The 19,069-nt window shown below is 33.5% G+C and overlaps 1 protein-coding gene across 2 annotated transcripts in view; it reads right to left on the minus strand.

The window, feature by feature from the left end:
* Window positions 1-651: 651 nt before the first annotated feature.
* LOC128997970 (cysteine-rich with EGF-like domain protein 2) overlaps window positions 652-19,069 on the minus strand; it is a 28,011-nt gene continuing 9,593 nt past the window's right edge. Inside the window, exons 7-8 of one of the 2 annotated variants that reach the window (XR_008491173.1) lie at window positions 17,964-18,192; window positions 2,968-3,073 (exon numbers count right to left, since the gene is read on the minus strand). Coding sequence is in view for 1 of the 2 variants with exons in the window: in XM_054423843.1 (XP_054279818.1) it covers window positions 2,865-3,073 (209 nt within the window). In the remaining variant the exon portion in view is untranslated. Of the gene's footprint in view, window positions 3,074-17,963; window positions 18,193-19,069 lie in introns of both variants that reach the window. The other variant, XM_054423843.1, reaches the window with a different exon arrangement.

The raw sequence follows: 19,069 nt of genomic DNA on the forward strand, positions 1-19,069 counted from the left end.
TAACCATTAGGCATACAAAAGCGCTTAAATAATTAAATATTTTTTAAGCTCTACAAGATTGATTAGAAAGAAATTGCAAAATTTTTTGTTTTTAGGGTAAAAAATTGAAAAACCCCCTTTTTACCCCGTAAAACCCCCCATAAACCCCGTTCCCATGGTCCAATTATGCTGGTTTGCAAACTCGTTCGAGTAAATGTAGGTTTACACGTTTATACCAAATTACATCAAAATCAGATCATTTTTGCTCGAGTTATCATGCTACACGTATATCAATTTCAACGGATGATATTTTAGCCTCAAAACCAAAAACTAAATCGGTCCCGGGTCCAGGTCTTACCATGAGACCTACGGTAATAGCTTATTCCCTATATGGGAAATTTGCTAAAAACTAGTTAAAATAAATTAACAAAACTAGCCCAAAATAAATAATAAATTAAATGTTTTGTACATAAGAGACACTTTACAATATATTACTTTGACTTCTGGTTCCCTTCCAAATAGAAAATTAAAATCTTGAAATTTATCACATCAACAAAAATACAACCAAAGGAAAGAAATGTATCTTAGAATATGTAATTATCCGTAACAGTTTACAATGCCAGATTCCTATGTATTACACAATAATTTACGACTTAAAATTACGCACACATCTTTGTGTTTATTCCAATATATTCAAGATTTATGATGTCAATTTTTTCCACACAATTATAAAATCAATTAATACAAATATTAATACAATTTTTCAAAGTACGAGTGAAAACAAATAATAAATAACCTAATAATAAACAATATGTGACCATCAATATGTATTACACAACCAAAACTCAGTGAAATTATAAATGTAACTAAGATATCATTTTATCCTATAATTGCAGGTAATCTCAATGGGAATCACATTATTAAAAGTTGGAATATTTACAAAATATACAACTAGTTTTAGTAACTACATAGGTTTGAAGATCTGAATAACTATTTTAGCTTGAAACTAAGTAGCCTCCTAGATTAGTCCTTAATGAGAAATCAAGACCATTAGAAATGGTTCATTATTATTCCAGAGTAAAGAAAAAACATTACTCAAATATCAGAATAAATAATTGCTATTAAACATGGTAAAATACAAAAGTTCAGTCTTTGTTGTGTTATTTTTCCATCGGTTATCAGTTTAATGTTATTCAGTTATGTTTCACACTTTGGGGCAACACAACCACAATAATAATGATAGAACAGTATATTATGAAAAAAATATTTATGAGACAAGCTTTATGCATTAGTTAAAAAATACCAAAGCATGAATAAGCAAAGAAAAATGGTGAGCCCATATAGTTTAACTGTCAGCAAATTGGTCAGTAACTATTAAGAAATTGCATTAAAAGAACTTAAAACATATATTATTAACATCAAATATACACAATTGACTATTCATCCTCTTACTGTTATTGACAATTTCACAACAGGGACTGAGAGCTGCAAAACTGAAATTTTCCTTTTTACCCATTTATTATAGAGGGGAGGACTAGTTTTTAATTACTAGGAGTTCAATGCTTGCATCATTGAAGCTATCATCTGTTGTCAATTGTTTTTAGATGTTATTGTTGTGAGCAATTTGTTAGACTATGTTACTCGTGCTAGATCAATCACACATTTCCGCCATTCTGAGAAGTAAAGGTGTTTTAATTTGACCAGAGATATAATATCTCAGCCCGCAGTAGCATAACTAACAAAGGACTGTCCCCGCTTCAATAAATTCTGGGACAGAAGATCGAATAGTCAGGAGGTTGGCAGGGGGAAGTAGATTTCAACCATGAGTGGGTGTATCTGGGGAGAGGGAAAGCAGAGATCTATGATAGGTTATTGGGTGATTCAGATAGAGGTTTACTGAATCCTGTTGTTAGATAACACTTACTATAAAATGAGAATTTTACTTTGACAAACGCTCCTAACCAAGCTCAGGCTTTGAAATAACTCAATTACACTCCATTCAGCATATCACTCCTTGTGCAACAACTTACCAACTAATGACACTGCCATTAATGAAAAAAAGAGTGGTATAATCCTGCTGTAGGAGCGGTTCAAGCGAAATGCAAAGTTGGCAGTGGAGATAACCTTGCTTGCATAAACTGCCCAGCTAAAGACAAAATTTGTAATGTTTGTGGGAAAACAAGCCACTTTAAACAAGTTTTCTAGTCTCAATCAGAGAAAACTACTTCTGCTATTTAAATTATATGCGTATAATTACTCGTCCCATCTCACATCAATCCAAAGTGAACACATTCGTCACAACTAATGGTTTCAAGGTTAGCGGTACGATTGATTCTGGAAGCGACTCAAGCATGATTGATGATGCTGTAGCCCAACTGGATTCAGGCAGTGGAGGACAGGTTACAAGTAAAGTGGTGCCTTGGGATTACATTTCAAAATCAAAGTGGAAGTTTTGTTAGAATAAGCAGCCTTTTAAGAGATTTAATTGTTAATCCAAAAGAAAAGGTGATTTCTATATAAAGCACCTTAGGAATGACCTTTTAAGTACTTTTGACCTTTATTGCTACAATTGAAGGTAACATTTTGTATGAGATTATAATAATGGCGTTACAACAGGGACTATAATCCATGTTCCTAAATCTTCACTGCACTGTTTTTTTTTTGTTAATTTTTTGCATTATGATTATTTTTTCCAAATATTTTTTATTCTATAGTTCTAAATACGAGTAAAAAATAGGCTGTATGTTTGGTAGACCGGAAATTCTTTATACATTTACAAATTGACAAATAAAACTTGTCTTTTAGATTAAGGAAGTCTACTGTTGAGAAATACTGAAGGGTTGTGTTGTACAAACTTTGGTTCAGAGGACAACTGCTTTTTCTCATTAGCTCTTAAAAAATGAGGTTAACATATCTGAGGAAGGGGAAAGAGATCCGATGAGGTATTCTGATACGGTGACGTAGAGAGCGACACATAATCCCACCCCACTGGCTAATGTGGGGTTGTTCTGGAAAATTATGCAAGTGGCTACAGTAAGCCCGAGGTAGGTCAGGTATCTGGTCATGTTGGAGTATACATCTTGGCCCTTGGAATCTGTAAAGAAATAAAACAGTGAGCAACTTTCATTGTAAATTAATTGAGCGGAGCGAGCGAAGCTCTTTGGGATCAACTTCAATGCAAACAATATAACACCATCACTCAATAACGGCTGAACACATTTCAGCCAAACTTAACAAGACTGCTTAGACTAATAATGAGATGGTTTGTAAGCAAACACATTTCAATTAGATAATGCTAATGCAATTTAGGCTTATGGGACTAAAGTAGCTATGACAGTTTTTTTGTTTACAAGAAAAATGTAAACAAGAGAATCATAAGGTATTTCTGAACTTTCTATACTTTTCTTTTAAACGATTTTAAACCATTCCTATGATTTTAATAAACAAGAAAATGCCGTTAAAACATTTTTTTAAGGCACGGAATTCACTGAAAATCGAGAAAATATACGGAACTACTTTCTCAATGCGCGGAGCATAAACAAGGAGCGGAGGGATACGGACCGGTGACTACTTTCTTGGGAACCTATTTGTGTTGCCAGCTGATTAGAAACAGCCAATGTTAGAAATCAGGATTTAATAAGCGATATATCGAACCGCATCGAAATCGGTATTTAATCCGATAATACCTCATAGGTTATATTATGTTGAATTACATCGATGGTACAGTAAGTTATTACACTTATTGATAAAACGCAGATTGAACACTGGTTTAGGCATGTGGGGAGGTAGGTCGGGGTTTATGAGTATTCGTGACTACATTAAGTGTTTTGAAGTAAGGTTAGATTAGGAAGGTATAGTGTAGGTTATAGGTAGGCGATCGGGTTGTTTATTTGTGTTGCACCATGTAATTTTTATCTTTTGGAATGGAATAGTTGGTTAAGGTTAAACGGGGAAACGATTTCAAAAATGCTTGCATATGGTCTTAACTTAACAAACCATCTACAGTACTCTAGCTTTGACTTTGTATAAAGTCAATGATTCTAGCAAATTATTACATACTGACCAAAAGAAAAGAGAACATTTGGATTTGTACCTTTGACCATAGCAAAACTAACATATAATTATGGAATGTGAAAAGTTGTATATCATTATATACTATTCTGTAATATTAATAATTGTTCGGCAAATCCTCATTTTAATGGCTCGGCTGAAAATGGAATCTGCATTTTGTGAAACAGTAATTTGGTAACAATTCAGTCATTTCAAATGTTGATAACAGTAGCCTATCCTATATAAATACTGTTATTTGATTACCAAGCCACGGACTATACCAACTATACATACGTCCAGTTACAACCGTTGATAAGTAAACCTGGGCTTATAGAAGTACACTTTTAACCACGGTATGGATAATTGTCTAGGCCTGTCCAGAAGTAGGCTACTAATTTCTAATCATATTATCTACATTGTATATTTAAGGCATGTCTTCCCTTCTTATTATTATTCTGTTTTCACTTAAATCAGCTGAATGCGATGTTTATTTATTACTTATGTTTATGCCTACATTTCAGCCATCTTATTTTATTGTTCAATAAGTAAGACTTTTTGCAGTTTTTACGTTTTTTAACATTGAAATACATGACTGATAATTCAGTTTATTTTAGTCTTTTAAAGGCGTTTTACATTTGAGTCTTACATTAAAATAGCCCTACATTTTTAGTAGGCCTATGTTTTATCTTTGACTATCAAATATCAATACAACTAGACATTCCATCCTCATGTTGAATTTGTAGCCAGCATTTTCATCAAAATCTACTGTATTCAATGGTCAATGGTATTATTAAGGCCAGTATTAAAATGCCGCTAAATTGTCCTAATAATGGCAGAAGACCTACATTCCAGTTACATTACAATCATATCCTCCATCAAGAATACTTGGTATTAACAATCATAAATTATTTCCAGCAAAGAAAGCTGAGTTTAACCTATGTTTATGCTGCACAGTTGAATTTAAATGTCACATTTCCTCTCCTGTTGTTATACAATACTCGTTTTTTAATAGGTACTGTTTTTTTATACTTAAATACTTTAACCAATTGTAAGGGTGAAAAATGAAGTCCAATGTTTTTGTTGTAGGCTACAGTTGAATTTGAATGTTAAATTTCCTTTCTCTTTTTTATACTTTAATGCCTTTTTTGGATGTTAATATCAGATTCCAACTACTGTAATATTTTCCTGGTCAAAACTACCATAATGCACTTCTCGAAGAGGTAAATTTGAATTATTATAATTTTAATCTTTAAAACCAGCATTAGTAAATAAATCTATTGACCTTTTTACATTTAGTTACTTATACAAATATACGTTTGTTCCGCTCAACTGGCTTTCACCTCTCTGAAAGCAACCCTAGTTTACAAATGTATGGTAAAAAAGCAAACAAGGTACACAGCTTGCATGGGACAAGGTACATTTTGCATGGTAAGTAATAAGTGGTTAACAACTGGCATGTTAATTGTAAAGAGTCATTACTAGTCTCGTAGATAGAAAAACTTATGCAACCAATGTTACTTTTGTACTTAAAAGATCAAATTCTGCAGTTAGAGCTTTCAAGAATTTATTCTCTAAATGAAACTTAGTTAAATCATTCATTGACATCTTTGGTGGAAATTATAGTAGCCTACTGTTAGATTTTTTTTATTTTAGTTCTAATAGTGTTAGGTTTTGAACACCTTCTTTTAAGATGTATTTATCACCTAGCCAATTCAAAACCTTCAGTACGTAGGTTGGAAATTTAAATTTTTACTTCAAATTGTCTTCAAAACAAACAACAATACAGTAGAACCCCTCATATCCGACCTCGGAATAATGGACTCCTCAGGAATTTCGACCATCTACTTTCCGTCTGGGGTAATAAAGTCAGGCGCATTCGGTTAACCTAATGGCCGATCACGGGTATTGCCGTAATCGACAGATCACAGATCACCTCTATCGCAGAGACTGCAAGATTTGCTCACAGGTGTTGTTGCGGAGACAATTACCAGTGTCGTGGAGACCGCAAGCTATACCCCTCCAGATATCTGATCTTTCGGCCGCTCATGGTCGGAAATGAGGGGTTTTACTGTATTCTGGTTAGGTAAGCCAGCTATTAATGGTCACAGTGTTTGCTTTCTAGTTTAAAGCTGGTTGGTTTGCATAATGGAAGTGAGATATAACATGAAGCATGCAATAACATAATCTCAAACCTTTCTTCCATCACCCTGCATTCACACTTGCATTAACCCAATTTGTCTTAAATTAAATAGTTATATAAAGACCACATTACCTTTAAGGAAATTGAACAGTATAAATATATTTATTTTATAATCCTCAGATTGTCCATAAAATATGTATTCTTTTTCAGGAATCAATTGTGGATCCATTTGAATTACTTGAACGGCCTCAATCCCTCCAGATGGGTCGGATATAATTTGCTTACAGCTTGGGTATTTATCAACTTTACAATGGTAAAGAAAAAATTCTGTTTACTGTCAATTCTGTCTAGCTGATCACAGTGTACACCCGGGAGGGTATAGGCTTGGCTTAACCATTTTAGCAAAATTCCCATATAATAGGAAAATACCACCCGCTGCAGCAAACCTACAAATTAACGAATTTTTTTTTTTTTTTTTCATTTGATTTTCACTTAAATCTATTTTAATAACATTAGGATTAATAAGTACCTAAGATTGCTGCTACAGGGACGGTAATGAAGTGTGTTTTTTTAGTAAAATATTAGTAGATTACTATAAAATTAATAAATTTGCCAAGTTTGGTCAAAATATATGCATAAACAAGCAAACTACAACAGTTTACTTATTCTCCATAGGAATAACATGGGAATTTAAGTTTACAGCTTTTTGAATTTTCTCTATAACCAATAACCGCACAAAAACAGTTCAGTTTACTAAATTAAGGTATTTGTTTTTCTAAGCTCTTCATAATATTTTAGAGAGAAATTAGAAAATTTTATGTTTAGAGGGTTTAAAATGGGAAATACCAATTTGGGTTATTTTGGAGGCAACTCAAAAATTTTAAATGTGGTACCATCAAGTAACACCTCATTTTGAAGGCTATTGGTTTAAAAGAATTGGTTTAAACGAGACCTCTGGTTTTCGCCAATATTCTTTTAAACTGACGGCCATCAAAATGAGGTGTCACTTGATGGAGCTTTATATTTTAAAATTTTGAGCTGCCCCAAAATACGCCATTTTGGGGACTCAAGCAAAATTGTCATAGCGACCAAAAAGTAGTTTTTAGTTTCTTGGTACAGTAATACTGAGTTTAGTTTTCCTGGTACAACACATAAAAACGTTAATATTGATATTGATGTATATTTTTACATCGGATCTCACAGGCTGATGAAAAATAAAAACGGCCGCCATTCTGTAATGGGTTGAGATAGAGACCTCTAGTTTTTGTAGATATTCTTTTTAACTAATGGCCTTTAAAATGAGGTGTCACTTGATAAGGCTTTACATTTAAAACTTTTGAGTTACCCTCAAAACAGCCCATTTTGGGTTTTTGGACAAAATTGGGATACCAACAAAAATGTGTACTTTTGCATATAGAGATTTGCAGAGTTGGTTTTCCTGGTGGAACCCGTTAAAAGGTTAATAAGGGGTGTCCATTCTTTTGCCATATATATCCTCTACTTATATATAGTTGAAGACGTTTTTAATAATACTTGACACTTTCTACAGTCCAGCATAGCACAGAAAAACTTACTTAAAGGTTTTTGAATTTTTATCCAAAATCACTGATTCAAACCTTCAATGCAGATTAAGGGCTTATAAAGATGCTTTATCTCAATGATTCTGTACTATTATTGTTATCTACTTATATATAATTCAGTTTTAAAATTTTTCGTACAACTAAATCTAGAGTTCTATGGGACTGATTTTATTAACTAATGGATCGTTGGAAAGCTTAATTCGTGCAGATTTGCAAATAATTATGAAAGTTTGTTTTTGTTACGATTTATGATGAAAAATGTTTAAAAAACATGTTTTCCATAAAAATACAATGAAAACGGAGTTTTCCACATTTTTTATTTGGTGTAACTTTTTGCTGCCTTTGAGTATTTTCAAGAAATACATAGTATAAATTTGTAGGAAATTTTGTTCTTGTTTAGTCAATAAGAGATATTAGTTAGTAATAGTTTAATTATAATAATTTCTGACCAACAAGTCAATAGTTTTCTGTTTAATATTTTCGTAATGTACGCTAGTTTTATCTGAGTGAGGCAGACAGAGATAGACGAAGCCTCGTCTGAGTCACTTCCGGCTAGGTTCCCCCACTGCCCTTTTTTGTGTACCTGCACTCACAGGAAAGCTCAGTTCTTGCTCGAGTTCGTTAGTTGCCGGTAAGGCTATAACAACAGCGTAACCGCTTTTCTCTCTCTTCTCTTTCTGGTTTGTATGCATAAATTATCATAATCATGTCGTATTCGGATACATTTTTTTTTTTTGTAAGTGAATGAACATTTCGAATATAACCCTTACATTTATTAAAATTTGTTATTTTGTAAAAATTAGCATGTGCTTACTCCCCAGTACTGCCCCAGTGGTTAGTCATCTGCCTGGCCGGGCAGGTCAGACCTAGATGCTCGTGAGTGCGAATGCGAGAGTCAAGGGTCTCCTAATCCGTCAGGTGCCATGGCAGATTGAACGCACTGTAAATGGTCAACCGCAACAGAAGATATTTAGTGAAAGAAATTTGTTTACGTTGAACTCTCAATTCAAGATCAAGATCCATCCCTCCCTAGTGACATCTCCCTCTGTGCAACACCCTAGCTTGGACATCACGCCTTTACCCTCTCCTTAACGAATGATGGAAATTGGTGAGTGACTTTCTTTCATTTTTCATTTAATTAAGGTGTTCTCAAACTCTTTGGTTCCTAATCGGGTGGTCCGATTAATACCCAATTTAACTCTCTAGTTTTGTAATTGTCATATTTTATCCCCCCATTGAACAGTTCTCTTTTGGAATATCACCTTGTACTTTGGTCGATTTCCTCACCATTTAAAAGTTATTTGCAAAAAATCAAAGCAACCTCCGAATTTATAGTGGTGACAAAATACTGAGTTAGAAATATTTTTGTTAACCATTTTAAAACTAAATCTGGACTTCTAATTAGGAATGGACGGGTCCCAAAATATCGGGATATTTTCGGGATTACATTTTACTCGGGAATTTTTCGGGATGGGATTTGATCCGATCATCAGCGATTTTGCCGCTTTGCGAGTGACGATGATGCCACTGTCGCGAGAGACACTATAGTTCCGGGAACGCAGGAGGCGAAGTCATTTGAACGAACGCGCCGTGACCGCGGGTCACAATATTGTGTTAGATAGCATTGCTGTATATATGTCAAAATTTAGGATTTATTAAGCTTAACTGCTCTTCTACTCATAACCAATTCAGGACTTAAAACTCTACACAGTTTTTTTAACCCTTTGAGTGCCTACGCCATTTCACCATGTAATATGCATAAAATGCCAGGCAAAAACCTACAAAATTGCAAGCATCTGGGGAAAAAAGTAAAAAAAAATAACTATTTAACCAATTTTAATAATTTTTTTTATATTTTGTTGGTTATTAAGTAGAGAACATAATGATTATGGTGATACAGTTTGAAATTTAGTTTGTATAATAAAAAAAATATTATAAGAATATATAAAAATATAAAAAAATATATAAATTTCAAGTTTGAAGTAAAATTTTGTGTACACAAAATTTTTTTATTTATTTTTTAGTAATACCATAAGAAAGAGCATGAAAATATGATCTAAAATTATATATATTATGTTATCTTACTATGAAATATGACATGGTAACACAACGCAAACAAAACACTACAAAAAGTGAATTTTGCTCAAATCTCGATTTTGGTTTACTACTACTTTTACAATTCACTTTTCTTACATACTCTAACACTAAAACAAAAGTCACTAAAATACTTATAAACTTATAATAAAGTGTTTCAATGAGTTTAGTGAAAACAAACAAAGAACTCACGGTGTAAACAAAACAACTAACCAAACTGTGTAGCTGTCTGCCGCTAGTACTGACAGATGTTAAATGATTGCGTCACCTTTTTCTTGTAAAGCCCATGACTCCCAAAGAGACAGTGAAATAGAAAAACCAACATCAATCGATAGTTTGGAGCTTGGAGAATGCGATACAGCCAATAACAGGTTAACAAAACAATGTATTATATGAAATATTTATAAAATACTGATCGTCTACTATGTAGACGCTGGCACTTTATGCATATTTCATATCGTCTACTATGTAGATGCTGCGGCATTCAAAGGGTTAATTGCAGTGAGTGATAGTCTGTTTCAATACCTGTAAGGTATTTTATAATGAGACTGATGTTTTACAGTAAAATTACACAATATATGACATTATTCAGCCATAAAGTTTTTTTTATACCTGTAAATTTTTATTTCATAGTTCAAAGTCAAAGTCAAAGTCAAAGTCAAAGATTTTTATTGTCTTTAAACACATGTGTGCAATTGACAAAGTCACAAGCATATAATGTATGCAAATAGCCTATTCTAAGTAAAAGGTACATTGAAAAATAGAATATTAATTTATAGATAAAAACAATAACAAAATATAAAAACACCAGGGAATGACATAACAAACAATTAATATAAAATCTAAACAATTATCCAATTTAAATTCTTAAAGTACTAATGTCACAAGCTAAAAACTCATCAACAGTATAAAAAATATGTTCTCTTAACCATATTTTAATCTTATTTTCAAACTGTTTTGAAGTTATATTCCACATGTTTTCTGGCAGTTTATTAAATAATTTAATTTTCATATAAACATGACTGTTTCTTGTTTTTTCCAACCGTACAGAGATTAAGTTAAGAAGATAGTTTTTCCTCGTTTGATAGTCATGTATTTCTTTTCTAACAGACAATTTACAAATAGAATTCTTAACATCCATCAGGCAGCAATATATGTACAAATTTGGAAGAGTCATTATTTTAAGCTCTTTGAATAAAGGAACACATGACTCCCTATCTGAAACATTTTTAATGACTCTTACAGCTCTTTTTTGCCACTTAAAAGCCTCTAATGCACTACACGAGTTGCCCCATAAAGTTATGCCATACTTTAAGTGAGAATGAAAAAAAGCATAATAGGCAGTTATCAGCATGTTTTTGGTTACACAATCTTTCAACTTTCTAAGAAGGTGAATTACTCTAGACAGTTTTCTACACAACTGCTCGACATGAGTTTCCCAACTTAACCTACTATCAAGATAAATACCTAACAACTTAACAGGTTTCACATCTTTATAAATAGAAAAGTCCAAAGAAAATATAATTTGTTCAGTCTTTTTTTCATTAACAATTAAAAGATTAGAATGAAACCATTCCATTGCTATTTCTAAGGCTTGGTTCTCAGTTCTTATTAGATCATCTAGGTGTTTTTTACTGTTAAGAAGTGTGGTATCATCTGCATATAACACTGTGGCACAAGGAATATTTGAAGCAAAATCGTTCACAGCAATAATAAATAAAAGAGGTCCAAGGACTGATCCCTGAGGCACACCCATTAATATTGTTCTAAAGCCAGACTTATCACTGCCCTGTACCACCATTTGTTCTCTACCACTCAAGTATGATTTAAATAAATTAAGTTCTTTACCTCTGATACCATAGTGAAACAGTTTGTCTAGCAGTAGCTCATGATTCATGCAATCAAAAGCTTTAGTAAGATCTATGAGTAAGGCAGATGATAACAGCTTATTTTCGAAGTTTTCTAACACTGTTTCTATCACATTCTCTACTGCTTTTACTGTATTTTTACCTTGCATGAAACCATACTGTTCCTCACAAAACAAATTATTAGTTACAAAAAATGTATCAAGTTGAGCCTTAATACAGGATTCAAAAACTTTACTTATTATAGGAACCAGAGATATTGGTCGGTAACTAGATGGGCTCAACTTTTCACCCTTTTTATAGACTGGTATCACTTTTGTTACTTTTAGTGCTTGCGGATATATACCCTGTTCCAAGATCATATTAAACAGTAAAGTCAACGGTGTCACTATCACCTGACATATTTCCTTTAGAACTCTATTTGATAAACCATAGTAATCTTCACTACATGATGAACTTAAGCTAGTAACAACTTTAGTCACATCTTTACCTTCAATTGTTTGCCAAACCAGATATTTATTCAAATCTTTTTTTCTTTCAAGGACAAAATTATTTACTAATTCTACTGCCTTGTCATGGGATTTATTCTTATCACTAACAACATTTATACTACCGGTACTTAAAATATTAACAAAATAGTCATTAAAAGTATCTGAATCAATTAATAAGTTTTCTTGCTTAGTGACATTACAATTTGACTCAGTTTTTATTAAAGCCCACGCAGCTTTACATTTATTTGAGGAATTTAAAATGTACTTTTCATTTGCAACTTTTTTGCAATAGTTAACTTTGTGTTTGTACCTTTTTTTTACATCTATATATTCTTGTTTGAAGATGTTTTCATTTTCTGTGCCCAAGCTATTTTTATATCTATCATAAAAAGCATTTACATACACTTTAAAGCTCTTCAATTCTGGTGTATACCATTTTAAGTCAGGCTTTTTTCTAGTTTTCACCTTAACTTCCTTAACTCTACAGCATTCATTATATGAATTTGTCAACAATAAATTAAAATGATTGAAAGCTATATTTACATCTCTTATACTACATAACTGCGTCCAGTCAATTTGGGACAATTTACTTTTTAAATTGAAAAGTGCTTCAGGTGTCAGTTCTCTGACTTTCTTAGTCAAAACATTGTTAGGCATCACACTTTCCACAGAAATTTCTTTAAATTGAGCATATACCCCCGCATGATCCGATAAATGAGGTTCTATTACACAACAAATTGTTTTCTTTCTATTAAAATTACTTACAATATTATCTATGCATTTCCCCCCCCTAGTCGGTTCCTCATTCAACCAATACATGTCAAAAGATCGCAATAAATTCAAAAATGATTCTCTTTCATGTGATTTTGACAAAATGTCTATATTAAAATCAGCTGAAATAATATGCTTTGACCCAGAAAATTTACCATATAAGTGTAACAAATACGATTCAAATAGATTAAAAAACATACTAATATTAGAATCAGGAGTTCTATACAAAGTGGAAACAACTACATTATCATTAGGTAACAAAATGGCAGTAACTTCAAAAATGCTGTCACAATAGAATTGTTTCACATCTATAGCTTGAACCTCAATCCCATGCTTTACAAAAATAACACTTCCACCCCCTCTATTCAGTGAGTTATCCCTAGCACAAATATTACCCAAGTTGTACCCAGCAGGCATATACAAACGGGATTCTTCTTCAAACAACCAGTGCTCATTTATCGTTAAAATATCACATCTTAAACTACTTAAAAAAACATCTATTAAATTTAACTTATTTCTCATTGACCGGACATTACAGTGATAAATACTAAAGTTTGTTGGTGAGAGTTCTATGGTTGACGGTCTAGTGTTGGTGGTGAGTCGTTTCCCAACAAAGACTCGGTGCCAGGTGGGAGAGGTTGTTCTTCATTTGGACTCGCTGGATGATTTTCCGTCTTCCTTGCCGTCACAGCCTCAGATATCTTTTCAGAGAGCCATTTTTTCCCTTGCTGGTTTAGGTGAAGACCCTGACGTGTGTGCGAATGTCTTCCAGCATTGCTCGCTTCCACCAAGATGACATTGCTGTATTTTTCACTAAGTTCTTTTAATCGCTGGTTAGTTTTTCTTACTTCTTTGTTAACACAAGACCAGTCCGGTAAGTCATACCTGTTAGGCAAATCCACTAACAATACTCTTGTCTGTTTAATCGTGTCCAGTGTCGAAGTAATGCCATCAATAACTTCATCTGCTTCGTTACTCGCAACATCATTAGTGCCACAGAGTAATACTAAGGCATCATCTTTGTTGAGACTAGCTTCCTCAATATTCCTCTTATCTAGTACCTGTTTTGTTCTTCCACCTGGTTTAACATAGCCTATTGCTTCATACTCATGTTGTGATTTGTTGATGTTCCAAGCTAAATCTCTGCCATGGCTATCGGCACAGATCAGCATTTTCTTAATTTTTGTTTCACACTTATCAGTTTGTACATTATGTATTGCAGCAATTGTGACCTCAGGCGTTTCCTCCTCATCAATACTTAAAACTTCAAAACGGTTTTGTATAAAAGTGGGTTCCATGTTTTTAGTCTGTTTATCAGAATTTACCCTAGACGAGTTATTTCCCTTAACAGCCATAGCAAAGGATTTATTTTTATTTTTTTCAGAGCTCCATCTACTGTTTGTTTTATCCCCAGAAACAGGGGTGCTGTATGTAAGAGGGCGGCTATGTTGCAGATCCACTGCATTGGATCTCAAAGCTCGCAGTCTGTTAGAGTCGTTTTTAGTTTCATCACTTAATAGTTCTAGTAGTTCTAGTACTTAATAGTTCTTAATAGTTCAGTGCCACAAACGGTAAAAATTGATTTTTTTGGTCTTTTTTGGTAACTGCAATACTCAAGACTTTTAAAACTAACCCTTTATGCACAGGAAAAAATCCCGTCCCGTCCCGAAAATCGGGAAGGAAATAAAAATCCTGTTCCGTCCTGTTCCGAACTGAAAATTCAAAACAGTCCATCCCTACTTCTAATGGAACCAATTTTGTTAGTTAACGGGTCGCTGGAAAGCCTAATTTGTGTAGATTACTAGATTTGCAAATAATTATAAAAATGTGATTTTATTACATATTAGTGGTGAAAAAGTAAAAATAACAAAAAAAATTTAAAAAGGGGTTTTCTAGTTTTTGTTTTCATGTTTATATTTGTAGCCAACTTTTGGCTGTCTTTATTGATTATTTTTAAGAAATACATTTTAGTAATTTGTAGTAAACTGTATTCTATTTCAGAATGTCACCTTCCACTTTGGTCGATTTACTCACCATTTATACGTATTTATGGGTGGTTATATATTAGGTTACTAGCCCGGTAAGTGGTGATTTACCATGCGAGCACGGTAAAGCTGCTCGCATGGTAAGTTATGATTCATAACTTTACACTACACAGAAAAATTAGTACATTTTAATCTCATAACACAATTTATTTAGGAAATAACATAAATGATAATATTTTTATATTTCAGAAAATAAAATAGGCCGTTGCAATTAGCTGTTTATTTCATCAGCTGACTAAGTACACGGTAAAAGTACATAACGTACTTTTCCGTGTGTAGGCACGGCAAAGCAGCCTATCAATACAGATGCAAAAGTACCTGTTTCTGTGTAGAATAATGTAAAAGTGTTTTCCTTATGACATGTGTCTTTCTAAAATTAGGGGCTTAAGCCTCGTTCACACGGGGCGAGTTTACACGCTACTCGCCGGCGTGTAAGAAGCCGGCGAGTTGGCGAGTGTGCTTGTATTCGTTCACACGGAGCTTGTCCACTTACCAACTCGCCGACGTGTAGAAAGACGCCAGCGAGTCGGCGAGTGCGCTTGTAGTCGTTCACACGATGCTTTTTCCACTCGCTCAGTAGCTGGCTTGAACTAAATCCTCCGACATCTTCGAATTACCGATTTACTTTTTTGTTTTGAGGTCTTCAGAGAACAAAAACATCATCCGTCCAAATCCACATGTATAAATGTGTCCGTTAGCACGATAACTCGAGTGAAAATGATCCGATTTTGATGAAATTTGGTACAAACATGTAAATCTATGTTTATTCAACCGAATTCACGAACCAGCATGATCGGACTATGGAAACTGGGGTTTATTGGGGGGTTTTATGGGATGAAAATTAGATTTTTTTTTCATTTTTGCCCCAAAAACTTGAAATATGGAGTTTTTTCCAAACCATTTTGTAGAGCTTAAAAAAATAAATAATTTTGTATGTTGAAGTGTTGTTCGCCTTATGGTTGCGGAGAAAATTCCATAAAACTGTAAATTTGAAATTCCCATGTTATTCTTATGGAGAATAAGTAAACTGCCATAGTTTGCTTGTTTATGTATACTTTGTGATAAAATATTTAAGGAAATTTTTTTATATTCCTAGTAAGATATTAATATTTCACAATAAAAATTACACATTAGACCTACTACATTCCTTGTAGCAGCAAACTGCGTGTGTGCAAATGTTATGGGAATATATCTGCCATTTTAAGCAAATATTTGTGTTACAATCCAATCAGGTAAATAAAAATTTGCTTAGTCTGCAGTTTTTCTGCGGCTGGTGTATTTGTATGGTTTTGTCAGCCAATCACTATATTACCTAATTGCCACAGAATACTAATACGAGGATTGTCAGTAAATTAAGGTCTCCATCGAGCTCTCACCACAGCCAAGCTAGTACAAACTCCAATTGGATGATTATTCTGGTCACAGTATTAAAAAACGTCGTGAAAGAAAATTGACGCTCCAACTGAGAATAAATTAACAAGTCTGTGATTAGATTTCATCACCAATGAACGGAGTTAAATTGAGTACGGTGTTTGGATGCAGAAAATATAAGCGATAAGTGGATGAAATTTGGAGATGGTATCTAACGAGTTGTTAACGGGGGGGGGGGGGGGGTTCCCTTTCCTCCCTACAAGTTGCGTTGTTTGTTTACTCCAGCAATTAGATAATCAGTTCTCAAAATCGTAACGCACTTTATGATGTTATAAATTTACTGCACAGATAACAAATCAGATCAGATGTGCTGGAGCTACCAACGATGATGACAAACTAACAATAGGCTATGCTATATTTTTTGTGACCAATACAAAATAACTAATTCTTAGACATATCCTGTGGAGATAAGCGTAAGGTTCAGTTATCATCGCCCAGCGTGGGAGCGGAAATGTGAAGATTCCTAGAAAGCGGCGGTTTTACCGAACTGCTCTCAAAGCATGGTTGGTTAAAACAAACAGTATTAATTTACGATCGAAGGCGGATAATCCGATTATCGGTTAATACGAGGTCAGTTAAGAGGGGGTCTACTGTAATATCAAGCGATGGTGATGTGAATTGCCTGGAACTTTTTTCTTGACTAAGTTAGTTGTGTATCCATTCCTTCTCCCTTAATGTATTCCTAAACCGAGTACTTATTCCTCCGAAAATAATATTAATATAGTAACTATAACATTGGACTTGAACAGATAAAATTACTTTCATAGTTTTAAGTCTGCCACACTACTGACAAAGCAAGATGCAGGACTTTATTGTTTGATATAAAAGTTTAGTTTTAAAATAACAGAGATTGAGTCTAGGCTTGTTGCCAGCCTACAAATTGATTCATTTTTTTAAGTTAGGCTGAAAGAATTTACTTTTAACCCTTTGAGTGCCAACGTCCGGGGAACCGGACGTTTTTAAAACGAGCCAAAAGTGCCGACGTCCGGCCGACCGGACGTTTTTAGAACGAGCCAAAAGTGCCAACGTCCGGCTGACCGGACGTTTCGTAATGATCGAACAGTTGTCATAACAACCGAATGGATACTCGGATTCTTTTAACCCATATATTAACATTGAGTCGAAAGTTACTAGATGCGATACATCGATTTTCGTTGGTCGAAATATCGAAAATTCGATTTTTACGAAATTTTAACCTAAAAATCGCCAGATCGCGCTCGGCATTTTTAGCGCGACCTTCGGGAAAAATCATCGGCATTTTTTGAGCGTTACTTTTATTTCTCGCCTGGCACTCTAAGGGTTAAAATAAATAATTTGTATCCATCCATGGTGAAAGTAAATAACAAGACAATGATCTACCCCAGTATGTTATTTTATAAAGAGGAATGAATGTTAGACTGAATAAGTTACTTAAGTCAAAACTGAACTAAATAATTGATTTGATGAAACCAAAAAATAATTTACAGGCCGTGAATATTATAGCACCTATCAAAGAAAAAATAAAATGATCAACTTACCAAAATATAAGTTATTTAATTTTCAAAAAAGTAACTCCCAAAAAGTATCCACTTGAACTGTTTAAGAGAATATTGTGTGGAATAATTGATAGTTCACCATAATTAAGTTTTAAAATCACAGAAATCACTTATTATTCTTGATCACAACCATTAAGGTAATTTTTATATTGTCTATTGTAGAGTTCCCCTAAAGTTTCTCCTCATCATAGCTCAGTCTTCACTTCCACAACTGCAACCACAAAATCATGCCAGGAAATATCGAATCAACAAGTTAATAACAGTTATTTATCAGGTATTACATTAACGGTTTAATTATCCGGTCCATCAGGGTATTAGTATTAACTATTACCGTGATGGACCAAAGGCATGGGGGCCAGTTTAGATAGGGTACAAAATAAACAAGGGTAAATAGTATATTGTCTATAGACTACTTCTTACGCTTTACATATGGTCTCTTTAACAAACTTGTTTAGTAAGCTATTATTAGTTCTTGTACTGAATTCCAAATCTGACATTTTAAGAATATTTATTGTACCAACAGTCGATTTAATATAACCAAGCAAAAGGGAAAGTAATTGTTTTTGCTTTAAGAGCTTACATAAAACAAAAACTTAACCCATAGTATTTCATGTATTTACAATAAATCACTTTCTTCTACCATGTGCACAACATTTTGAAAACATCCTTTTTAGTATGAAAAATATAAAACCATTATGTTTTTTGTGCTTAAACAAACCCTAAGGGCAAAACATTCCCTACAACAATCAATCAACAAGGCATCTCTCAAGACATTTTCTAGCGCAATTGTTATTATCAAACATATTATTACTTATCATTATTCTTTAAGCCCTTGTTGACTCCCTTGAACTCACCTGCTTATCAGAAAGTAATTAACATCTTTGGGGGATTGAATCATATAAATCATCTAGCCATTATAACCCTCACACAACTAAGTGAATGAGTATTAAAAGTTAAATAATAGCAATTCAGAAATAACTGTATGTTACTTTATAAATGACTAAGTATTGAAAAACCCCAACTAGGAAGGTACTAGGAAGGGTGTTAGACATAGCCTAACATATTTTGCAAACGGCAACATCTTTAAA

The sequence above is a fragment of the Macrosteles quadrilineatus genome, unplaced genomic scaffold, assembly GCF_028750875.1.
Source record: "Macrosteles quadrilineatus isolate MER2022 unplaced genomic scaffold, UCM_ALF_1.0 Scaffold_7__1_contigs__length_78375512, whole genome shotgun sequence".
Taxonomy (NCBI): Eukaryota; Metazoa; Arthropoda; class Insecta; order Hemiptera; family Cicadellidae; genus Macrosteles; species Macrosteles quadrilineatus.